General features: G+C 46.0%; 1 protein-coding gene across 3 annotated transcripts; it reads right to left on the minus strand.

The window, feature by feature from the left end:
* Positions 1-9,742: 9,742 nt before the first annotated feature.
* Hus1 (HUS1 checkpoint clamp component) lies at positions 9,743-24,643 on the minus strand. Of its 3 annotated transcripts, none has more exons than XM_050141170.1 (8): positions 24,518-24,643; positions 23,959-24,086; positions 23,701-23,877; positions 21,880-21,987; positions 20,838-20,912; positions 16,335-16,434; positions 15,066-15,185; positions 9,743-13,591 (listed from the first exon to the last, which is right to left on the minus strand). In XM_050141170.1, the coding sequence occupies exons 1-8, from the start codon at positions 24,567-24,569 to the stop codon at positions 13,509-13,511; spliced, it is 843 nt and encodes a 280-aa protein (XP_049997127.1). In that variant the 5' UTR covers positions 24,570-24,643; the 3' UTR covers positions 9,743-13,508. The 3 variants fall into 3 exon arrangements, with proteins under 3 accessions (XP_049997127.1, XP_049997126.1, XP_049997128.1); XM_050141169.1 differs by having other exon boundaries at positions 21,880-21,990; XM_050141171.1 differs by having other exon boundaries at positions 21,880-21,990; positions 24,468-24,632.
* Between the last annotated feature and the right edge of the window lie 74 nt (positions 24,644-24,717).

A 24,717-nucleotide genomic window follows, 5' to 3' on the forward strand; every position in this document is an offset into this window, starting at 1 on the left:
CACCAAGCCTGCACCGCAGCTGCCCGGCATGCCCTGCCAGAGCACAGATGTGTTCCAAGGCTGAGCTGGTGTGACTGGTTCAGGCCTTGGAAGAGGGGCATGGAAGATGTTTGTGCCACATCTTGCCACCAGCAGCCCGCTGGCAACGGAGTTTAAGGGGACACACGTCCTCAGAGCAGCACAAATATGCTGAACTAGAAGGGAGTAGGGAGGAGTGATGGGACAGAGGGTGTGCTGTGCCCTTTGACGGAGGAGTAGGGAGGAGTGATGGGACAGAGGGTGTGCTGTGCCCTTTGACGGATGGCTCATGTCTAGTTTCTCCAGAGGAGCTGCCGCCCATAGCCGGCAACCCTGTTGGGTTGGTAGGAAGGGTGATGGGCATTGTTCGGGGATGAAGGCAGAGAGTCCTTGGAGATGTCTCAAATGCCTGCCTGGCACATGCATTCTCAGTAGCATCTGCTGCTACGGTTGAAAGGGGAAGAGTAGCCTCTCCGTGTGAGCAGGCGCAGAGCCTCCTCCAGGGTAGGGCACTGCATAGGGAAAGCCTGGGGTGTGAGTGACCGGGGTGCTACAGCAGAGCTCGGCCCTTCTGAGGCAGAGTGCAGGGAAAGGTAGACAGATTCTGGACTTTTCTAAGTTTATGCACAGCTGTTTTGAGCCAGACTTTGGGACCTCATGGGCCAGGCTAGTCTTTGGGCTAGCACAGGCACATGTAATCAGTTATGGAGACAGCAGTCTGGGTAAAACAGTTCTGAGTACGAACAATTATTTAATCTTGGCAGCTCCTTCAAAATCATCCTGCTTTCCCTCCTGTGAACTAAGAGTGGACCATCGCCACCGTCTTACATTTCCTCCTGTGAACTAAGAGTGGACCATCGCCACCGTCCTGCTCATGTTTTGTCACTCTGACAAAATGTCTAACACAAACAATTTAAAAAACGAACACTATTTGTAAGGATGAGATACAGAGCCCCGGGAATGTGCTCCCAGTGACCTGTTTCCTCCAGCCAGGTCCCACCTCTTCACGAGCTCCCCAAATAAGGCCACCAGCTGGGAGCAAGTGTTCAACTTCCCAGCCTTTGTAGGGTTGGTGGCAGTTCATGTCCAAGCTATAACCATTCATTGTCTGAGGCTGGGGACATGGCTCAGAGGTTAGGAGCACTGGGCTCTTGCGGAGGACAGGATTTAATTTCCAGCAACCCCATGGTGGCTCACATGCATCTGTAATTCCAACTCAAGGGGACCTGATGCCTTCTGCTGACCTCTGCGGACACCAGGAATGCCTATACATGAAAGGGAACATCCATACAAATGACATAGGCAAATCTAAACCAAACCCAATTCCTTTTGCAAGAAGCATTTCCAAGTACACAGTTTGCAGTCCAGCTCATCACCCCCACCCAAGCCTAGAACAGGGCCAGCTCACCTTTTCTGGTCCTCAGTAATGTCCTCGGCTGTGTGCTGTGTTCGCTGGTGCTGGACACCACACTCAGTGCGCCAGCCTCCCCCCACACTCACTGCAAGACATAGGGCGATGGGACGCTTGAGGTTTCTGTTCTCTATACTGAGAACTCGTGTCAGAGTACCTGTCATGCACGGAGGAAAGGATATACTGCTACAGTACTTTCCTGATCAGAAAACATGCTTCTCCACTCTCTCCTTAGGAGACAGGTTTGTTTAGGTTGGGGATCTTTATGTGACTGTCTGGAATAAATCAACCCCTCAAGCTACTGCAAGAGAAGCGAGTGAGATCTGGTAGGGAAAACAGCTTTATAAGCTGGTAAACCCAGGCACCCCAGGGGGCAGCAGAATCATTTCCGTCACACACAGACTCAGGGGGAGCACTCTAAGCTCCTCTGCATCATCTCTCAAGGTACCCCTTCTTCTGGAGACCCAAAGAAGGAACTGTTGTGGGTACCTCTCATCTCGTTTCCCACTTTGCCATTCAGAGGCATGGACCAAGGGCTCTGTGGTTTGTAAAGTAGCCCCTTACTGCTTTAGAAAGTGTTTGGTAGTTCTCCTAATTTACAGAAACTTCTCAACCTCCCCGGAGAGTCTACAAAACTCAGTCTTGTTTTGTCTTATTTGGGAAATTAGAAATTCCTTCCTTCTAGAGCTGTCTGTGGGTCTGCACCAAACTGCAGAGGAGAGTATTAATTGGCAGGGCGGGAACGCTTTTCCTGAACAAAGCTCCTTCCCAGGTGGGAAAGGGAAGGAACCGTGGGATACAGGGAAGAGCCTGCTGGGAGGCTAACCTGCCAACAGCCTGTGTTTGCTGGAAGCTGCTTCATCTCCACGGGGTGAGTAAGCAGGGCCTCTGTGGCCCATGGAGACTAAAGGGCCACTGTTGATTCCAGTGTCCTGTTTTTTTAAGAACAGCCAATGGTGGTCTCCAGTCTTCTCTCTGTGTTAATCCCTGTGGTTTTCTCTCTTCTGTGCTTGTCGGGGTAAGTGCAGGAATTTGGGGAAATGTGTACTTTGCGGCTTTATTATTAACTCAAAGCGGGTTTGTCCTTAAGGAATGAGTCGGTTTCAATTTGCAATTTATTTGTAAGCAAACAGAGTTTCCTCTCTTAACGCCCTGCCCTGGATGCCATGTGTCAGATCTAACACCTCACCTTTAAAGTGAGCCCAAGAGTAAAGACACCTGCCACTGGGACTTCTGGGAGACAGCCACACCCAGCATCGGGACCTGATGGCCACCTTTGCCCTTTGTGAATGGAATTGGATGTAATGAAGATGACAAATTCAAAGTTTGTGGCGGTCACACTTGCTAACCAAAGACTCCAGGAAGTGGCAGGACTGAAAAAAAGTGAAATACATCCTGGTCTAGGAAGGTGAACATCCAAACTGGTTAGGCTCCCACAAAGCCAGAACATGAAGTAGGATCAAAACCCAGTGGCATTGTCCTTGGCTTCTCAGCAGCCCTCATTGTCCGCCATATTCAGAGAGTCAGGTTTTATCCCATGCTTTTTCAGTCGCAGTCCAGCTGGCCTTGGTGAGCTCACAATAGAGCGGGGAGGACTTTGGACTTTCCACAGGGCAGGGAACCCTGACTGCCCTTCAGACTGGAGAGGGAGGGGGAGAGGAGTGGGGGGAGGGGGAGAGGAGAGGGAGGAGGAGGGGAAAAGGGAGACGGGGAGGGAAATGGGAGGCGGGGAGGAGGCGGGAATTTTTTTTTCAATAAAAACTTATATTTAAAAAAAATGAAAAAAAAAGTGAAATACACTGTCAGTCTGGGCTCGGAGGGTGTAAATGAAGTGAGATCAAGAATTAGCTTCCCCATCATTAGACAACGATGCTATGGCTCAGCCACAGGGAGAAGGAAATGGCCGTTGCCTCAGAACACCCTGGTAACCTGTGGCTGGGCTCTGTCTTTTTTAATCATGTGGGTGCTGTGTTCTTAAACTGCCCTATCCAGCCAACAAATGGGATCACTGGCTATCCACACTCTCAGCCTGACTCCCCATGGCCTGGGATCTGCTGAGCACTTCACTAGAACGATAGGGAGCATGGCCTAGAGGAAGGCCTACAGCTGAGGCCAGAGGCATGCTCCACTTATGGTGAGAACCAGATACGTTAGCCAGCTGGAGAAGGGCAGGCGACACCCTGTAGACACTCCAGGCACAAACATTCTGGAGAGGGTTAAGGCAGGTGGCTTCACTTAGGAGCCATCAAGGACTTGACAGGACCCCTTGTTAAGGGGAAAAAGAAGGGATGGCATGGAATTAATACGTAAGGACAGAAATCCCTCTGGAATGGGCCTCAAGAGAATCTTCTAGAAGGCAAAGAATGAAAGCAACTACCCAACTCTTACTGGTCTTTTCTTAGCTTTGAATAAAAGCCATCTCTTTGGGAAGCGTTATTCGAAACTGCAAATTCTCCATTCAGATTTAATGCCAACTTTTGACATAGATAATTGCCTAAGGAGTCCTTCTTTCTGCAGAAAAGGAGTAAGGCACTTAAACTGTATGCAATGAAAAGGATAGATAAATACTTGCATGCAAGTAGCATCTCCTGAAGAATTCAAATGGTCTAAACAAAACGACAAACATTTGTCTATACAATTCACAGTATAAAGGAAGCAATTCATCTGACCAAAGGCATGGGTGCGTCCCAAGACATGTACTTGTATGCTAGGGTGCTGTGGATGGCATCCGACATTCGGTTTAGTTCTGGGCAGCTACACATTTGCAGCAATGATAGATGCATAGCAAAAGATACGGGGAAGATAACTCTAGGATGTTTGTAGGAAGTCAGCTTTGCCTTCCAGTTCTCCAGCCCAGATTCCGATAAGTATTATTTCACAGCTAACATTCACTTTCAAACCACACTTGATAGAAAACTACCCAAGAGCAGGCCACCATCACTCCACCTTTCAGTAATAAGCAATGCACAGGCTACTGAGTCCTTTCTTAAGCAGCAAGCCTGTAGATGTCTCCTATTGCCTATCTTTGGATACTCAGCATCTTTTACAGCAATTTTCCAGACCCAGCTACCCTCAGGGTCCCAGCACTCATAGAGCATCAGATACAGCATCTGGACAATTTGAGTGTGGTGGCACAGCATGGGGTGAGAGTAGATTACTGAGATTGCGACTGAACTGAAACTTACCATTGGTTGAGCTGGTTCCTGGAGCGGAGTGCTCTAAGGAGAACAGGGACCAGGCTGTGACGAGCACCCTCCAGCACATCAGGCAGCCTGCTCCCATGGGGTCTTCTGCTCAGCAGAAAGATCACAACTGCCTCTGCTGGGTGAGTGCAGAATGTCCCCAGAAGGGTTTTGGTCCAGCCAGGCCTGGCCCGCCCTCCCTAGGAGCTTGAGCAGTGAACTTGCCCCGCCCTCCCTAGGAGCTTGAGCAGTGAACTTGCCCCGCCCTCCCTAGGAGCTTGAGCAGTGAACGTGCCCTGCTCTCATTAGCATATGAAGGGCAATGAACCAATGACAGGCTCCCCCTGTGAAACGTCCTGCACAGAGGAGCGCTGGGCAGCTAGGAGGCTATTTCCTCAAAGGATGCCCTGAAAGGACAGAGATCAACAGTGGCTTGCTAAAGGACACAGAGCTTAAAGTACTTTAAAGTACATGGCTTTGTGAAAAACAGCAGGGTGACCTGTCATCTGTAATGCCAGGACAGTGTTCACATTTAACGTCATCTTTAAGTGACAGGAAAACGGTTTTGCTACATCTGATACCAACTGTGGGAACTTTAGGGATGGAGCTGTAGTTAGGTGACAGAGCATGTGTGAAGCCTTGGGCTCAGTTCCCCACTAGAGAGAGGGGAGTTGATGAAGGAAAGGAGAGAAGAGAGATGAGGTTATTGGCCACATAACTGAAATACAAATGTTGTCTATGTCTGTTATAATCTTCCATGATTATCATTTACTTCAAAGTAAAAATATCTAGAACAAGGGCTTTTGCTCCTTTGACCACTGGGCATTTGGGCAAACACCATCCCCTAACTGTTCCTTGTGTGCACAGCATCAGTAAGCATAGTAGAGATGATGACGATGCTGTAGGTTTTGGAGACCACTGTGATTTCTTTCTCTTAATAGCTTTTGTGAGAACAGGGAATCAACATGACCACTTTTTTAAAATCTAACCTGTTTCAACACTCTTTAAAAGAAAATACAAATACATAGCCGGGTGGTGGTGGCGCACGCCTTTAATCCCAGCACTCGGGAGGCAGAGGCAGGCGGATCTCTGTGAGTTCAAGACCAGCCTGGTCTACAGAGCTAGTTCCAGGACAGGCTCCAAAGCCACAGAGAAACCCTGCCTCGGAAAAAAAAAAAAAAAGAAAAGAAAAAGAAAATACAAATACATATAATATGTTCTCTGAGGAAATTTATTGGTTCAAATTTTTAAAAAAGATTTATTTATTTATTTATTTATTACATACACAGCATTCTCCCTGAATGTATGCCACCAGATTTCATTACAGATGGTTGTGAGCCACCATGTGGTTGCAGGGAATTAAACTCAGGACCTCTGGAAGAGCAGCCTGCACTCTTAAACTTCTGGGCCATCTCTCCAGCCCCCCCCAAAATTTTAAAGAATGTAAATTTTTTTAGCTTATAATTACATCATTTCTCCTCTTCCCCTTCATTTCTCCTATCCCTCCCACTTTGGTGTCATTTAAATTAATGCTCCCCCTAATTTTTGGGGTTGGAGGAGGCAGGGCTCTGGGACAGGGTTTCTCTCTGTATCCCTGGCTGCCCTGGAAGTCAATGTGTAGGCTGGGCTGGCCCCAAACTCAGAGATCCATCTGTTTTTGCCCCCTGAATACTGGGATTAAAGGCATGAATCGTTACTGCCTGGCTCACTTTTTTTCTTTAATTGCGCTCTGTCTGTCTGTCTGTCTGTCTCTCTCTCTCTCACACACACACACACACAATTTCAATATATAAATACAATCTAGCTGACTCTTTTTCTTTAATTTCTCTCTCTCTCTCTCTCTCTCTCTCTCTCACACACACACACACACACACATACACAAACTTGAATATATAAATAAAACCTGGCTCTTTTTTATTTAATTGCCAACACACACACACACTCGCACAGCTTCAATATATAAATACAACCTGCACAGTCCTTACAACGTTACTTGTATGTATATGTTTTCAGGGCTGATCATTTGGCACTGGATAACTAATTGGCATGCTTGTCCCTGGGGGAAGACTCTGTCTCCCAACAGTAAGACTTGTTTCTTAGTTCCCTTTAGTTCTTTGTCAAGGTTGAGGCTTCCTGTATTTTCTTCCATCCATGTTAGCACGACTCTTAGTGTTGACCTTGTTCAGGTCATGTACAGCAGCCCTGCTGGTGAGACTTCATGGGTGTAGCTTCTCTGCCATTTCTAGGAGAGACAACCTCATAAGCTAATGTTCTGTTTCTCTTCCGCAATGTTCCCTAAACCTTGGGTGCAGAAGTTTTGATGTAGAGTAGGTTCTAGAACTCTGCATTTTGATAACTTGTGGTTTTCTGTAATGGTCTCTGTCTACTGGACAAAGAAATTTCCTTGTTGAGGGGTGAGAAAAACATTTATTTGTGGGCAAGGATAAATATTCAGAGTGTGGCTCAGAACTGTGTGGGTTTAATAAGTGGAGGTTGTAGGCTCTCTTCTATGATCCATGATTCCACTATCTCTGGGCACTTGGCTAGTTTCTAGTACAGGTGTGGTCTCACTTTTGTTGAGTGGTCTTAAGTCCAATTAGAGACCTGTTGGCTACTAACAAGGTATGCGTGCTACTACTGCACTGTAGTAAGAGGCCACTTGTTCATTTTCCCACTGCCCAGACTCCCGAAATAACCACACAGAAACTGTATTATTTAAACCACTGCTTGGCCAGTGTATTGCCAGCTAGCTCTTTTATCTTTGGTTAACCCATTTCTATTATTTTATATTTTATCATGAGGCCTGTAGCCTACCGGCAAGGTTCCAACTGGTGGCTTGCCTCTTTCTCCTCTGGTGGCTCCATGGCATCTCTCCGACTCTGTCTTCTTTCTCCCAGCATTCAGTTTAGTTTTCCCCACCTAGCCCTACTCTGTCCTATCACAGGCCAATGTAGATTCTCTATTCATTAACCAATAAAAACAACACATATACAGAAGGACTTCCTACATCACTGCACCCTTAGGGTCATAGTAGAATAAGTATATTTTAATTGATTAGTGTACAGTCATCGTATTGGCTTCTTGTGCCTACCTCTACCTCTATTCTTGTTTCCACTCCTTGTTTTTCTTCTAGAATGTTTTGCTCTGTGAAATAGACAATGACACATATGCATGTGCCATATTGAAGTATGAACCACATCATTTGAGACACTGTGCTACCTTTTTAAATCTAGATCACACACATACACACATTATGGACCGACAGTGCAAAGGCAGATTCAGAAACCTGGTGTCCAGTGTATGGCTTCTCTTTTCCCCAGATCTGGGATAAAGCGGTTGTTCCTTCTCCTGGGTACTTACAGCTTGTTCAGTCAGCAAGGAGGTCCATCGGGTACATAGGAGGAATAAACATTCAAGCCATGCTGAGCATCGCATTCTTGATTTGAAAATGCAACATGCTCCAGGAACTGGTAAAGCCCCAGTGTGAACGTGGAGTGGGACCTTAGGAAAGAGGCAATGGTCCTGTGCTATCCACCTACAAGAAGGGTTCCTTATACCCTCTGCCTCTTTGGCAGCAACCCACAAGGGAAAAGAACTGATTAAAGTACAGAAATCCCGGGCAGAAACTCAACTCATTCTGATTCTTACTTCTCTCTGGCCACCTGCGTGTTTTTCCCTTCAGGCAGGGAACCTCACAGGATAAGCTATATAAGATGCTGTCTCTGTAAGGAAGATGATGACAGATAAATGAACATGTGTATGGTGAGAGGGCTTAGGGTGTTCACACATGGAGCTTCTGAAACCTTAAGCTTATAATAACGCTGGGTTAGAAACAGGCTACCTGGGTGGAGGGCCCTATGGTAACCGAGTGGTGTCACGTGTACCCGACACACTGACTGAAGCTCTGAACTGCAGAGTAGCAGATGTCACTGGAGTCCTTTGCCTATACTACACTCATAGGCAAAGCACCTATGCACCCTGTGCTGTTGGGAGCTCGTGGCCATCAGTCCCTTGGAAACGAGGCCAATTTCTAGGTTTTGTTGGGTTGTAAAACCTACACGTGGTGCCATATGCCTTCTAATTGAGAAATGCACCAGAGTGCTGAATTTTCTTTAGCTCCAACCACCCACTGGTGGCCCCTTAGTGGCCACTGATTATCCAAGACTGGGTGCTGGGAAGAGGCAGGTCTCACCGCAGGGTGCTAGAGTGTAGAGTCCAGCATCGTTTGGAGCGCTGCTGGCAACAGCATTGCTCTGTGAAACGGACAGTGGACGCACAGGCACGTGTCATTTCTTTGTCCCGTCCCTGTGCTTCTCACTGATTGCCCAGTTGTTTGTGAGGAATCCTGGCTTAGCTGCTCTCTCCCAGAATGCTTGGACTAAGAAACATTAATAAAGTGCTCAGGTTCCTCTGCAGACAGTGTTAGGCACTGTGCCTCAGTTATGACCCAGGTTAGAGCTCAGATGCCCCCACGAGTCCACATGTAGACTTGATCTCCAGTTGCCTAGACATGGAGGGACCTGCAGGATGTGGGGCCTGGAGGAAGGTAGCTAATTACTGGGAGTGTGTCCTTGAAAGGGATATCTGCCTCCACCTACTCTCTGCTTTTTGTCTAGTAGAAAGTACATTACATTTATTTGTATATGTGTGTCTTTGTGCACATGCATGCATGCCACTGCATACATACATATGGAGATAAGAGGACAACTTACTGAGAAGTTGGTTTTCCCCTTCCACAGTGTATGTCATAGGTTCAAACTCAAGAGAGTCAGGCTTGGCAGCAAGCACCCTTAGCCACTGAGCCATCTCATCAGCCCCAACCTTTCTTCTTTAGAAGCTGCTTATCTCTGACACGTTGTCACGATGAAGGAAAGCTAACTAACGTGTCCGTGTAGGGTCTATTCAGGTTGGTCCCATGATAAGAAGAAATTTTTTTCTGTAAAATGGTCTTATCAGTCCAGGCTCCAGTACTCTGAACCCAGTATAACTTCAACATGGTAAAAAAAAAAATAAAATCTTACTTCCCACTGTAGAAAATAAGGATATGCTGTGAAAATGAAGCCTAAATTATAACATTCAGCAAATTAAAGTTGCCAGATGAATATGTGTGTTAATAAATTTCAAGTAATAGTCAAATAATAAATATTTATTTAAGTCTATAAAAATATTTTCATTACAAAGTTGGTTACAAAATTGCCAGAAAACATACACATATAAAAACACTGAAATAAAAACCGCCCAGAGCTAGCGGGTTTAGATGTCCACTCCCTGGCCTTCTCTGCCCTACTGAACACCAACATCCCACTGGCTTTGCTACCATACATGTAGTGCTTTGTCCTGCAGCATTAGGAAATGACATTGCATCACACAGATGAGATCACCTGCCAATTCCCCAGTCATTCACGTTAAGAAATCCTTAATTTAGAACAGTGCTCAGCTTTGACTATAACCTGTGTAAGAAGTCTTACGAGCATAAGTATTAATCAAAGGGAGCACTTTCAAGTTTTCCCACTGCAAACTGCATGCACACTCCCTAATGTGCAAGTGACCCTAATTTATCACCTCCTAGTTGAACACTGCTTAGAGAAAACCCACAAGCCCAGGCTCCCTTTGAGATTCCCCATCAGAATCCACACAGAAGCACAGAGTTGGAGTGTGGGATTAGTAAAATGGCGGAGCAGAAATCTAGGACTTCTCCATGTTGTCACATAATCCAACTAGAGCAAGGTCATCACCCTGAATCCCCTGAATGCCAAAGTGAAGTTGTGGTACCCACTGGGCCACAGAGAAATGCAAAACCATGAGCAGAAAGACAGGGTAACTCTAAGACTGCTCTACCAAGGTCACAGGACCACACATGGAGAAAGTCCCTGTATTTGATTCTACAGTGGAAAAAATAGGTGGGAGCTGGACATTTTGCTCCCCCACATTCTGAGACTTTGTAAGAGACTTGCTTGGGTCTGGTATCTTCACATGGGACAATGTGAGCAGAGCAGAGCTAGACTACTCAGGGCCATTAAAAGGGAAAAAAAAGGGGGGGGGGATGAGCCTCACTGCCATCAAAGTCTGAATGCAGAAGTCCACCCTCGTGGAAATGGCAATGCCATCAAGCTTTGCAATGGTTGCAGCGCGTGCAGGCCATACAGAATTTCTAGACAGACTCACTATACAAAGATGGCCATGGGCAAAGCCATGCTGTGAAGGCTAAGGTATGCATGTACTCAATATACAAACACTGATACAGAACCACAAGAGTCAAGAACCTCACATTGGGCCCTCACAGCAAAAGTAAAGGATGGTCATTACCAGAGGCCTGGGCACCTGGGGAGGAGTTTAGAAAGCTGTCCAGAACCACTAAGAATGGAAACAGAGAGGAAAGAATAAGTAGTCCAGGAGGAAAGCACAGAGTGAAAGGTGGGGTGACTACGTGACTGAACCATCAAGAAAGAACCTCTAGGCTGTGCACTTTGATATCCCAATGTCTTTAAAATAAAAAAGTACAGAATTTTGTCTCTTAAAAACAACAGACACTTGACCAACTGGGTGACATTTACCGATATGTCATCGGCCACTGCATCTGGTAGAAGAACCAGTATTCCTGCCTCAAGTCAAAACTAATGTTGAACCGCCTTTCAGGCTTCCAAGAGCAGGCTTCTTTGTAGCAGGATGCAGGGCAGGACACACTCAGTCTGGAGACCTGATGGGTAGGAAGGTCCTTGCTGGACCAGGGGATGCCCACAGGATTAAAAAGGCTGCTTGGACATTGGCAAAAATGGCTACATTAAGAATTCTGCATTTTTGACATGTTGTTAGGCTGGTCTTAAATCTCAGTTCAAGGCATGGTTACCAGGGATGTGGGTTCTGAGCTCTGGCAGGCAAGGTCAGGGGGTACCTCACTGGTTCTAACATTCAGGAAAGCATTCTTAGGCAATCAGAGTAAGGGGAAATGCCTCCAAGTCTCAGACACCATGCTCCTTCTATACATAGCAAAACTCTGCTCTCACCTCAGGACGAGGTTCCACAAAGTAGCTCCAAATTCCCATAACCCCGCTCTGAGCTCCCTGCTTTGACTTCAGATCTGTGAGATACAGCTATGAACACTATGCAGAAAGTTGTGACAAGAACCAGAAAGACCACAGCCCCCTGACTGCCAGTGAGGGCTTCTTCTCGCCCATGTTAAGTTACTAAGCAAAGTCATCACCAACAGCATGTGGCACAGTGGGGACCTCAGAGACAAGTGAGCACTGACACTTGGACAGAAAAAGAAGCTTCATAGGGAACTTCCTGAACATTCATTTGCATCATGATTTTGAGGCTATATCATGGCACCTGGACTGCCTCTCATTATGAACCGAAGAAATGCTTTAACAATGTAAAAAAATCCCTAATTTTAAAATGTTAGTTTAACTAAATCTATCTTATTAAATATCAGTAGAGCTAGAGACATGGCGGCGCATATCTGTCATCTAAACACCTGGGGAGTAGGAGGCTCAGCAGTTCAAGGCCAATATTAGCTCCAGCTCATCTAAGGCCACCTTAAACTACACGAGAACCTGTCTAATAAAAACTGAAACAGCAGCAAATATATTATCCTAGCAGCGCTTAAGAAACAATACTTTCCCTAAATACCCCACACGCCTTTTTAAAATCTTATCCTAGCAACTTAGATCTTAACTCTGACATGGAAACAGTTTCTGATACCACTTCATGGGACACCTGACACCTAGTTAAATCAGGAAGCCTGCTAGGGTGTTTTGGGAGGAAGTACAACTTCCAGGGTGAGGCAGCTCCAAAACAGGAGCAGAACACAGCCTTGCCTATGATGGCCAAGCTTCAGCTGCTTTATGCAAAAACACAATGTGCTTAAGAGAAAGGTGACTCTGAAACTGTGGAAGAATTATACAAAATTATGATTTAGATGACTAGGGATATAGTCTGGCATAGAGGGCTTGTCTGTCTAACATGTTTCCATTCCTGGATTTGATCCTGAGCACTACAAAAAAGTAAAATAAGTTATAACTTAAAATCAAAGTGGGCTCAAGAGAAAAGTATACAGAAGGAGAAGTTCAAGATGGAAACTGGTTGCTAGTTTTCAGGATCTCAGGCTCCCTAGCGGCAGGTTCCCCAGGTTGAGAGGAGAGGTTCTGCAAGTTCCTCAGGCTGTGAGGCTCTACAGGTTCCCCAGGCTGTGAAATTCTGCAGGTTCCCCAGGCTGAGAGGTTCTTCAGGCAGTGAGAAGGAAGTGAACTTGAACCTTCAGTAAGTTGGGCAAGGTTCCACATGTTGTAGCTGTATTGGTGAGAAACCAGGCATGCTGCCAGGGACAGAGGGGTTGCATGGTTTGCACTGAGCTCTCAGACATGGCGGTTGGGAGAGATGAGCATGCTGAAATTCTGAAAGCAGACAACTGCAGCATTTCAGGGACGAAGCTGGGAACTAGCTGAGTAGTATTGCTGTGAATTCTGACTGCAACACCAATGCTATACACACGATGAGCTTGAAACATCAGTGACAAACTACTACTCACACTTTAGATGGGCTAGGGAGCAACTCAGTGGCAGAGCACATGCTTAGCACAGAGAAGGCCCTGATCTCATCTCTAACACCAAAGGAAAACAAAACAACAAAAGACCCTTAAAAAAAATTCCGTCTTTTCTTCTTCATGTCTTAGATCCATGGGATAAGGGGACAAGTGCTGGTCTTGAGAAATATGAAGGAATGATTATCTAACTCTGCTTCATTAATTCCACTTGTACCTATGCCAGCATGGAGAGAAAGAGCAGAGTGCAAGCCTGTGGTGTTGTGAGGACTGAGGACGGGCAGCTGCCCTGCACACCATCCAGGGCTTCTCTCATCACGACAGAGGTCTCTGTGCTCCGAAGTCTGCTGAGATGGTGCTAGGACAAGGCTGGGATGAAATACTGAAGGGAGATGTCATCCAGAAGCAAATCGAAATGAACAATCCTGTTACTCACAATATCTAGGAGAAAAAGACCCAGGCGTTAAAGACAGATTTTCATCCTCCCTGTCACATGTCTGCCACAGACATTTCCTATGCTTGGTGTTTGTTCCCTCTGAGGGCTCGTGAGGGGCCACAGCACATGCTATTGCCACACACTGGGGACAGTGTGAGAGATGAAAGAATGAAGCTACCTAGGCTTTAGGGGGAAAACCAGGTTGGTTTCATCAAATTAGCCTTCCTGGTAAAAGCAGGTACCCAAAGTGAGGCAACCAGAGTACATGGTCTAAGTGCTTGAGGTCCTGTGCACTGTGAGAGGCTGTGCTACACACCACCAAACTCCTCCCTGTGTCCTCGCGCCACGGCCTCTCACACAGTCTCTCTGTGCTGTCTCATCCCGTACTGGCTAGTTTCATGTGAACTTGACACAAGCTAGTCACCAGCTGAGAAAATGCCTCCGTAAGACTGGGCTGTAAGGAAGCTTATAAGGAGCATTTTCCTAATTAGTGATTGATGGAAAGCCCGGTCCATTGTGGGTGGGGCCATCCCTGGACTGGTGGCAAAGGGTTCTATAAGAAGGCGTGCTGAGCAAGCCATGAGAAACAAGCCAGGAAGCAGCATCCCTCCATGGCCTCTGCATCAGCTTCTGTCTCCAGGTTCCTGCAGTGCTTGAGTTCCTGTACGGACTTCCTTTGATGATGAACAGTGATGTAGAAATGTAAGCCAAATAAATCTTTTCCTGTCTAAGCTGCTTTTTGGTCACGGTGTTTCATCACAGCAATAGTAACCCTAACTAGGACACGTCCCTTTTCTCTTTCAGAAAGGCTGGTCATTGACAGAACTACCCAGAACTTTCTGTTCCATTACTATAGGATCGAGTCCCAGGTCATCTCCCACAGCTTCGTGGATGAGAGGTCATCCCAGGCACTTTCCACAAAGAGAGGGATGTCACGTCTAGGCCATTTGCTATGCCCTTTTCAAAAAAAAAAAAAAAAAAAAAAAAAACCACACACAAGGAGACAAAGAGCCTTGAGAAGCTCTTGATGAACTTCCTAGCTCAGTAGGGAGAGCAGGGGAAGAGGAACAGGGCAGTGTGTAACTAGAGCCAGGATGCGGTCCAAGCCATTAATAACCAACAACGGAGGAGACTTTGGTAGTGAGCACAGGTCAGGTAGGCAATGAAAGGAAAGGCAATGGGCTCAAGCTGAAACTCAGATCTAGGCAAAAGCATATACAGGGCTCTGATTATGCGAAATTTGAAGAACTCCGCTGCTGTGGGAAAGCTTGCGCTGACTGTGCAGACAGTATCACTGCCAGTCCAGCATGGCTGCCGGCTTTCTGGTACCACACTGCTCACCATCACTCTTCAGCATCTCTAGATACTTCTAGCTCAAGGACTGCCCAGGGAGCTTCAGTTCCTGGAACTGGGCGTATTTGCATTTAGAAGACTGTATGCATATCAGACTAGAGGTGGGTAAGGAAAAAGCAAACTTACTACACACAGCCTTAGTGGGAGTCACTTGCTGTCCTGCAAGGAACTGGAGGAGTTTCCTTATGTCGATGTGCACCTCGACCATGTCTTCTGGGTGTCTGTTTTGAGAGACGCTCTCAGAGGCTGAAATGACATTTTTCTTTTTAATCCAATATCTCTGGACATAACAAGGAACTCATGATCTGATCAACCATACAGCTCTTTTTAGTAACCCAGTAGACTACAACTTGTAAAAGTGATGAAGGCATCTTATCCGCTTGACAATACATGTATATCAGAAATTGGCTCTCCCACATTCCAGACACCTCTTCTCTGGCCCCCTGGCTGCTTCCCTATTTGAGGAGAGGAGTCTAATTTAGGCTCACTGCTCACCAAGCTGCACAACCACCCCTTCTGTCAAGGTGCACTGAACTGATTTCACATTCCTTCCTGACCTTTATGAGATGTAAAGTGACCAAGTTCATCTGCATCACATTCGCATTTGCCAATCTAACTTCACAGGTACTGAATTGACTAGAGAAGAAAATGAGAAAGATAGCTGTTGACTCCAGTCCAAACGAGAATCTTAACCTCCAGAGCACAGTGGCAAATGAAGAGCTGTTGTGGAATGTCTGCTTAACTATGCAAAGATGTGGTGCTTTTTTTCCCTGCCTGCCTAAGGTACCTGATTGGTACAAAGATGAATGGCCAATAGCAAGGGAGGAGGTATAAGCAGACTTCCAGGTAGGGAGAATGATGGAGGTGGGTCTTGTATCTATCTGTTGCTTAGGAGGAATTAGGCTTAGGGAACAAAGAGATGGAGGAGCCCGAAAGACATGGAGGAAGCAGGAAAGTAGGACATACAGAATGAAAGAAAGGTAAAAAAAAAAAAAAAAAAAAAGGCCCAAAGATGAATAGGAACAGGTTGAATTAAGTTAAAATAGTGGGACAAGCCTAAGGTGAGGCTGAGCATTCACAATTAATAATAAATCTCTGTGTCTTTATTTGGGAGCTGGTTGGCAACTCAAAGAAAATGCCAGCTACAAAGAGCTATTGAGTTCTTGGAAGTCACTGTTTGTGACCTGAATCCCAGGGGAGGGAAGCATCATTCTTAGTGCCTGGTGGCCTGACCCCTTTCCTAGTGCCATTATGTCATAAGGACAGGAAATTTTATCTCAGACCCTTCTCAAATGTGAAACAAAGAAAACCAGATTTCAATGTTTTCATTAAAAGAACTCAATATATATTCAAACAATTCATTAGAATCAAAATATAACCCACAAGAAAACTCACGTAATATAGGGTTTCCAAGATCCTTAAAGTGAGTTGTCACACATACCAACTCAGTTTCTATCTTTAGGTTCAGATCTCCATTTAGGTTTGCTTCAATAACCTGCAAATTGATTAAAATCCAAAGTTGAAAAGAGGAAAAAGAACAGCACATGGGTACCAGCTTCCACAAAAGCCAGGTAACAAGGCAGTGTCACAAACCTAACACCTCACAGGGCACTGAAGCCCCTTCCCCAACAACCACAGAGAGGTTTATGAAAGCCCAGAACTCAAATATCCCCTAAAATCAATAAGGTATCCCCCTAGTGGAGAAGACAGCAGGGGGAAGAGGGAGGGGCCCTGCTGGGACACTCTGTCAAGGATCAAGGTTCTGGAGGGACCAGCAAAGTGATGAGGGTGGAGTGGAGGTAAGAGCTCCCTTATAGCAGGCATGGAGTGAAAGGATCCTAACTTGTCAGGACAGATGCTCTGCCAGGTAAGAGGAAGAACATTATATGGGAGGAAAGATCAGAAAGGATGGATCAAACCACCTTAACTATGTACCCTTCAGAAATGACCATTTCCTTCTTTCTCACTGAATGCAAGAAGCATGGTAGGCTGTGGCTGTGGCTCTTGCAACAAGAGCTCTCCTTCCCCACATCATCACACTTCTGTGCAGGAGAATCCCTGAGGTCTGGTTAAGATGGGCCCAGGCTCTAGACTTCCAACCAGTTTCCAGGGCATGCTAACGTTGCCTGTTTTCTGACCATGTCCAGTAGCAATGCCTACCAATGCGTACTCTGCTGGAGGTGAGCTCAGATGTGATGCTGGAAGAAGCAGCTCTGTAGGAGCAGCTTACTGAAGAGCTGAGAAGGATTTAGGGTGAGAAGCACTGTGATTCAGGGAGAGGGAAGGCTTTGGAGTCAGACCTTTAGGTCAAGTGAAACCTGCGGCTGGAGGCACAGTATCTATAATGGGGGCAGCAGTGCAGCTGTCACGCATTTTATGGCTCTGGTGCACTCAAGTAGTTTACAGCAGGTACCAGTACTGCTGGTCAGGAGTCAACTAATGGCACTAAATGATCATTAAGGGAGTTGCAGGGAAAGTAAACTCTTATCCTGATGCTTAGGAAACTAATGTCGATGTGCATGAGAGGACAGAAAACTGCATCTTAAATCAGCTGAGTGGCAGGTTCAGGGAGTCGGCTGCTGTTAATTCTTTCACATGCTGACTAAGTGCATCATGTGTCCGGCACTCTGGATCATGTGTGCGTTGAAATCTAATGCTCCATTACTCAGACTTTAAGAATTTGAAGATGGGCTGGAGAGATGGCTCAGAAGTTAAGAGCACCCACTGGCTGCTCTTCTAAAGGTCCTGAGATCAATTCCAGCAACCACATGGTACCTCAGAAGTATCTATAGTGCGATCTAGTGCCCTCTTCTGGCCTGCAGGCATGCATACAGGCAGAATACTATACAAATAATAGATAAATAAATCTTTTAAAAAAAGAATTTGAAGCATGGAAGTACAGTACACATGCCTGCAGTGAATTCAAAGCCAAGGCAAGCTGCCTTCTTAATAGATATTTGTTTCTAACACACTGTTTTTCAGAAGCAATCAAATCTATAGGTATTAGCACACAGTTGTTGGAAGTAAATGGTAACAGGCCACATATGAGCTTTGTGGAGCCCCAGTGAGTACCCCAGAACATTCACAAATATTGCTGTCTACATTTTGTTTTGGTCACTTATCATTCCGGATTATAGGACCGTGGGTTAAGAAATGAAGAACTCTGCTCACTGAAAGTCTTAACATGAAAGCTTTTTACTCCAAGGAAGCGACTAGATTAGAAGGCTGTGAGCTTGGAAACATAGTGTATAATGTCAGGAGTTCAAAAACAAGAGCTCATCTGAGTTCAGAGAATCTACCTTGTTTTGTTTCTAGCACAAGAAGATTTGGAGTTCAGAAATTTTATGCAATAAGCATAGGAGACAGATATCATGTGCTGACCAGTTTCCAGGGCATGCTAATGCTGCATGTCCTAAACTACAGCATGACAACAGAGCTGTGCCAGCAGGGTGATGTCCTTTCCTCCCCAGACCTGAGATCCTTAGCCTGCAATGCTCAGAGGATGGTCCTAGTGACATGGACGATGCCTCCCCTTTCCAGATTAGGCAGCATGTTTGTGCTACTGGCTGGCAGAATGCTGACTGCAGACTGCACGTGGGACTTTCTGCAGACTAGTTAGGCAGATACCAACAACCAAACCAGAAATGTAGCGTGTCATGCACAGGTTGATTGGCAAATCTCCTTCCAGATAAAAGAACCAATAGTATGGGCATGGTGAAAGATTAAAAACAGAGGAGACTCCTCTGGCCTATGGCAATAGTTCCAGGGCAGGTGTAGAAGAAGCGGCGGGCAGGCCTGCTTTTTGTCCCGCCCAGCTCCCACATGGTTAGCTTTACAGCCGAAATAACAACACACAAACTGCATTCATATAAACACTGCCTGGCCCATTGTATCTAGCCTCTTCTTGGCTAACTCTCATATCTTGCTTAACCCATATTTAGTAATCTGTGTAGCACCATGAGGTGGTGTCTTACCGAAAAAGATTCAGCATGTCTGACCTGGCGGCTTGCTCCATTGCATCTGACCAGAGAGGAGAGGCATGGTGTCTGGCTCACTTCCCTTCTTCCCAGCATTCTGTTCTGTTTACTCCACCTTACCTAATTTTCTGACCTATCAGACCAAGCAGTTTTCTTTATTGATCAACCAATGAAACAACAGATTGACAAATAACCTTCCCACATCAGGCAGGGAGAACAGGAGTTGAAGAGAGGACCCCATGGGGAAAAAGTGAATGTCGGAGCCCGACATTGTCTCCCCAAGCTGTTCTGTGAACACTGAGGCCAGGCCAGACCAGACACCAGCACAGCTGCAGCTCTCTGTCCTGGTTAGGCAACAGCAGCCCCAGCCCCTTCTGAATCTGCAGTGTCTTTGTATGGGACTCACTCATGATCTTTACTGATGCTCTGTCGGTGCAGTTAGGAAGTTTCACTAGAAATGTGGAAATGGACCAAGATAATTTCCAACTGTCTCTATTGTACAAACTACTAAGACATGCAGCTTCCCCTGGAAGCATCTACTTAGTTCTTTAGATCTCTGGCTCCCAGTACCCAGAAAGATCTCGTATGCATCTGGCTGTTCTAGCTCGGTAACATCCCAGTTAGCATTTGTAAAGCACTCCAGAAGAGAAACAACTGCCACTGCTCTCACTAACCCCTTTGCTGACTCATTTCCACAGGACAGAAAGAACAAGCACATGATCCCTCAATTAAATGCCTGACTTTTCCCTCTGGGCCAGGGTACCGTAGAGGAAGCCAGGCTGACAACTGGATCAACACCGTGGCAGAGGCGGTGAACAGCACTGCCAGCACAGTGTGTGCTATTTCAAGGGAGCCGGATTTTTGATTCAGAGGGCAGCACTGCTCTGAAGTGAGGACGCATGAGAGAAACAACAACACTACCAAAACCCCCACCACTTTCTACGTTTCAAATCCTCTTGTGATGTAAAGATTCCCAGGAGCTAAATGTTACTCCCATCCATGCAACATATCAATTACGGACTACTGGGTGACGGCCCAGCCCCGGACTCTGACACAGAAGCTTTCAAGATACTGATTTACGGAGGGGGGTGGGGAGTTCAGCGCAGGGAGTTCCCTACAGGAGCTTGGGCTGAACACTGACAATGGCTGAGCATTTCAAGGAGATGAGAGACACAGCGACTGAGTAGGAAGGGTTAATAAGCAGGGAAATGACAGGGCCAGGCCGGTATGGATCTGCTGGGAGGGCCTGGCTGACAGAGATGTGGCCTTGGAGGTTGGAAAAGTCACAGGTTTGTGTGTTAGGTAGGTATTGGCTTTGAAATGATTTAGGAACATAATGGAATGTGGTCTTAAGGGGTGAATAAATGTCGAATTCAGGACACACTATGTGTAAATGATGACAGTCCATCAATTTTGAGCTATTTTTGGACCTTCAAAAATATATAGAAAAATAAGGGAGCCCAGCTGTATGTCAGTGTCTAATGTACCCACACATGCTAACATGTGAAAGGCACTGGGGCTTCGACCATTCACTCAGCTCGGTGATGGAATACGCTCTCAGTTTACATGAAGCCTTCCATTTAATCCTCAGCACCAAATAGGAGACCATCAAAAACTGCAATGCTCTGTCCAAATTACCAGAACTGTTGGAACATGTTCCCAATATACTATAAACACGAGGGATTAAGGGCAAGTTTGAAAGTTTTCCCCAGTGAATGAGAGCTGAAAGGCATAAGCACAGGTCCCTAAAGGCCAGATAGCAATACCAAGCTCTGTCCTCCCGAGTGGGGCCTCTGTGGGAGAAACCCACTAGCAGAGACACCTTGTGGTGACGAGGGGGTACCTACACCTCCAGGACATGCCACTCACACGGCGGGAGCTCACTCACAGCTCTTTTCTGAAGGCGTAATCAATCGCTTACCAGATGATTGCTGATATTTTTCATTTTCTCCACAACACTCTTCATTGTCTTCAAGGCTGGTAGATAAATACTGACCTAAAAACCAGTATGAGAAATCACACGGATCAGAAATCTTAACGGAGTCCATAACAGTAGGTACTCAGCTGACAACGGTGAAATGTACTTGTGTCAAAAACTCAGAATCACATTTTTAAATTTTCCAAATAAACTCCCTTTGAAACTTTGAAAGTTTCACTAACTTATTCAAGCAAATAAAAATACCTGGATACCTGGCTCTGGTTACCATGGTGACCATACTCCCAAGAGCATTGTTCTGGTTCAAGAAGGAACACAGTACATCAGCTGAGATACCTATATACAGGTCCAAGGGGAATACACCTCAAGTGCTGAGCAAGAAGCCTTCCTCTGGGAAATGTTTAAGGACCCAGGGGCCTTCTGTGTACTCTGTAAGCCAGCCATTATCATGAGTCATTTGAGCTATGTTACCAACAGCACTGATGTAATGCTGGCTTTTTCCAAGCCTACATAGACACCTTTTAACCAACTACACATTTCATCTGGTATCTGTTTGATTTCTTTTTATATATACAAGAGACAAAAGACCATTTGGCATCCTCTTTCTTTGCAATGATGCAGAGGTTGCTAGAAGGTCACTGTTAACCTAAGTTCCAAGTCAACAAAATGTGTTTTCTGGCTCTTTCGTTAGGCCTATGAAACATGAATTTGTACCTAAAGCCAAGAGCCATTGTAGACTGCCTTCCAAAGTATAACTTAGGCTCTATTTTCTTTTGTTACAAGCCATCACCATCCCCTTTCTATACAGAAAGTATGGCATTTCTAAATGGGTATCAGCTCTTTAACAGGATTACATACATAGAAAAAGGCACATACTCACATCTGGAGTCTTGTTGATTGACTCACACTCTTTTCAGAAACTATATAAATTCAAGTAACATACACAGCAAGACGACAACTAGCAATGGAGAATTCAATCCCCACCCTTTATTGTGTGTTGAAGAATAGTACTGCAGACAACACTTACATCCGAGTCTGGGACAGAGGGTTCTTGTAAGTCTTTCCACAATCTTCTAGGAATCACCTTTATGGGGATATCATGGGTCACAATTCTACTACTGCTGGATGAGGACAACTGCTAAGAAAAAAGTTAGACTATTTTATGTTGTCAACGCTAAAAGAAAACCAAAACACAAGAACTGTTGCTAAACCTTTCAATTCCAAACGCAATGTTCTTAATTCATCCCCTCAAAATCTATTCAAGTGATAATGTTGACGTGGTGTATCTGTTCTGCTTTGGGTCCCGCGGGTCTCTGAGAAGTGTGGTGAAGGAGACAACAAGGCCCCAGTGGAACCAACCGAGCAAGCAGAAAGCAAGTGCACAGAGCTGGATTACATACCCGTCAGAGCCTGAAGAAAGCACAGTGGTGATGAGGATGAGGAAGGGCTGCTAGAGAGGAGAGAGGAAAACCCTCTGGGGTATGGCTTCAGAGACATCAGAACTAAAGAGGAGATAGCCTCTAGGAAGCTAAATTTGAGGTCACAGGGTTTCAGGCAGAGGGAAAGCATCAGCATTTGCAAACTTAGGAGACAGAGAGAGGCAAATCTGCCATGCCAAGGCAACCCAGACACCATTGTGTGCCACGCCCTGAGCATGCTGCCACTTCCACACCTCTGAAAGGATCGACCATGTTTACTTTTAGAAGCATCTCTAAAACTCAGAAACCACAGAACTGCTGGGAAGAGTGGCACACACAATACTCAGGAGGCAGAGGCAGGTGGATCTCTGTAAGTTCAAGGCCAGTGTGGTCTACATAGTGAATTCTAAGACTGCCAGACCCTGTCTCAAAACAGCAAAGAAGAAACCAAAGTATCTTACATTCTTACTTAGAAAAGTATTATATAGTATGATCTTGCTTTTCCTTAAGAAACTAAATAAACTCAAATCTATGGTTACATGGCATGCTCTAATTATCTCTAAGAAGACATAAAAGGTTTCAAAGCCATGAATAGACATCTATAGCCAGCTTGGAAACAAATGTAATAATACTCACCCACAGATGCCCAGAACATATAAGAATAGGAAGTTGTAAAGATAATGGAGGCCCTGGGTGGGCTGGGCAGAGCACTAAAGAAAGGGAAAGTTTTGGAGAGAAACTTCAAGTGGAATGTCCAATTGATGTCCCCAGCCTGGGAGTGGGGAAAAACCCGACATATCCAGAGAACCACTCAGAGGGTATTAATTGGTGACTTGGCTATTTGTGAAAGACTAGGGACACATTAGAAATCACAAACTCCATCTTGTCTGTGTGTTTCCGTGTATTCTGAGGAGAGGCTGCTTGCTACTCATCTAGTAGTAGCATCGAAAACAAATGTGTTACTTAAGTCTGAGGACTATGTATTTAAGAATAGTACAGATGATGAAATTTTAAGATGGAAGTGGATAAAAACATCTAGACAAGGTGACAATATCCTAAAAGAAAGAGATTCTAGCTAGCAATTTGACTGTTTGGAAAAAGCAGTATCCTGTTGAACACTGTGCAATCAAACTTTGTTTTAAAATGACTAGGATAAGGTGCATTTCTCACATGTAAGTCAGGAACCAGATCCTATATTTTGAGACAGGGTCTCTATGCAGTCCTGGAACTCAGAGATCTTCCTGTCTCTGCTTCCCCAGTGCTGGGATTAAAGACATGGGCCACCATGCTGGACTAGATTTTATATTTAAATGAAACTAATTCACTTTCAAGAATACTGTTTGAAATCTCAGGCTTATAGCTACTTATACACCCTAGACCAAAACAAGACACTTACAAAAAAATTCAGAAATCCTTTTCCTCCTACTTACCAGCTCTACAGACACCGTAAGACAGGGAAAGTGTTTGTTAGTCAGCTTGATTTTCAAGGCTCTGGCGTTCTGGGCAGTCTTCAAGGCTCTAGATAAGTTTTCTGACGTTAATTCTAAATAAATCTCATTGTTTTCTGCAGAGACTCCTTCCATCTGAAATTCACTAAAAATGTTCTCCTGCGGGACAGAAGCAGGCATTTAAGGCCTTTTTTCAGCACCCCTGGCTGGAGCCCGGGGACTCTGGGTGTTCCTGCTCACCTGTTCCAGCTCACACCACATGCTCACCCCACCACTGGCCAGCTTGTCCGAAAGGATGAAATTCAGCTTCTCCGGGCTGATGCGGAGGGTAAAGGTTTTGGCAAGTTTGGCTATCATGTTACTGACTCCTGTAGCGGGGAGGGAAAGAAAGTAGTTACTACGCATGACATCGGGTATCCTACAGGTCAGCTTGCAGAACTTGAAGTTCACGGATCACGCTTGGACTTCAACGCCGCTGACATTTTGCGAAGCACACAGCCCACAGCACCAGTGTTTAATAATGAAACGGTCTCAGAGAACAACTGACAACCGGGAATCTGGCGTGCATTCCACGTAACCGTGGGACAGCTGCGTACGGCCCGCGGGCAGGGTTAGGCACAGTCGCGGGCATAGGAAGAGCGAGGGAGGACTGCAAAGGGCAAGGTCCCCGGGAGCTATCCTTCCCCCTCAGGGCCGCCCTCCCAGCCTCCGGGTCCCAGCTGTGCCCTCCACCCCGCCCGTCCTCTCACAGGGCTGCAGCCGCACTCTCCGCTCGCTCCCCGCAGCCCTGCCAGCTCACGTGTGAAGTGATTCAGACAAGCCAGGTCCACGATCTTGGCGCGAAACTTCATGGCGGTTTCTCGGCCAGCAGCGGCTTCGGCCCGAGGCGCTCGAAAGTCCCTCTCCGTGCGTTCCGACTGGGAAACGCGGGTGCGCGCACTGAGGTTCCGGTGCGGCCGGAGAGGTTCCGCCTGCCGTTCACCCGGGTCAAAGGCGGCG

Source organism: Alexandromys fortis, unplaced genomic scaffold, assembly GCF_014885135.2.
Source record: "Alexandromys fortis isolate MF-2015 unplaced genomic scaffold, M_Fortis_MF-2015_v1.1 scaffold_7, whole genome shotgun sequence".
NCBI lineage: Eukaryota > Metazoa > Chordata > Mammalia > Rodentia > Cricetidae > Alexandromys > Alexandromys fortis.

Excerpts from the sequence above, each read along its gene's own strand:
- Hus1 (XM_050141169.1), bottom strand. The coding sequence starts at position 24,569 with ATGAAGTTTCGCGCCAAGATCGTGGACCTGGCTTGTCTGAATCACTTC. Across the intron at positions 15,186-16,334 it reads TCTTGGAAACCCTATATTAC|CCTCTGAGAGCGTCTCTCAA; the intron begins GTGAGTTTTCTT and ends ATGTCATTTCAG. Across the intron at positions 13,592-15,065 it reads TCCCACTAAGGCTGTGTGTA|ATATTGTGAGTAACAGGATT; the intron begins GTAAGTTTGCTT and ends TTTTTCTCCTAG.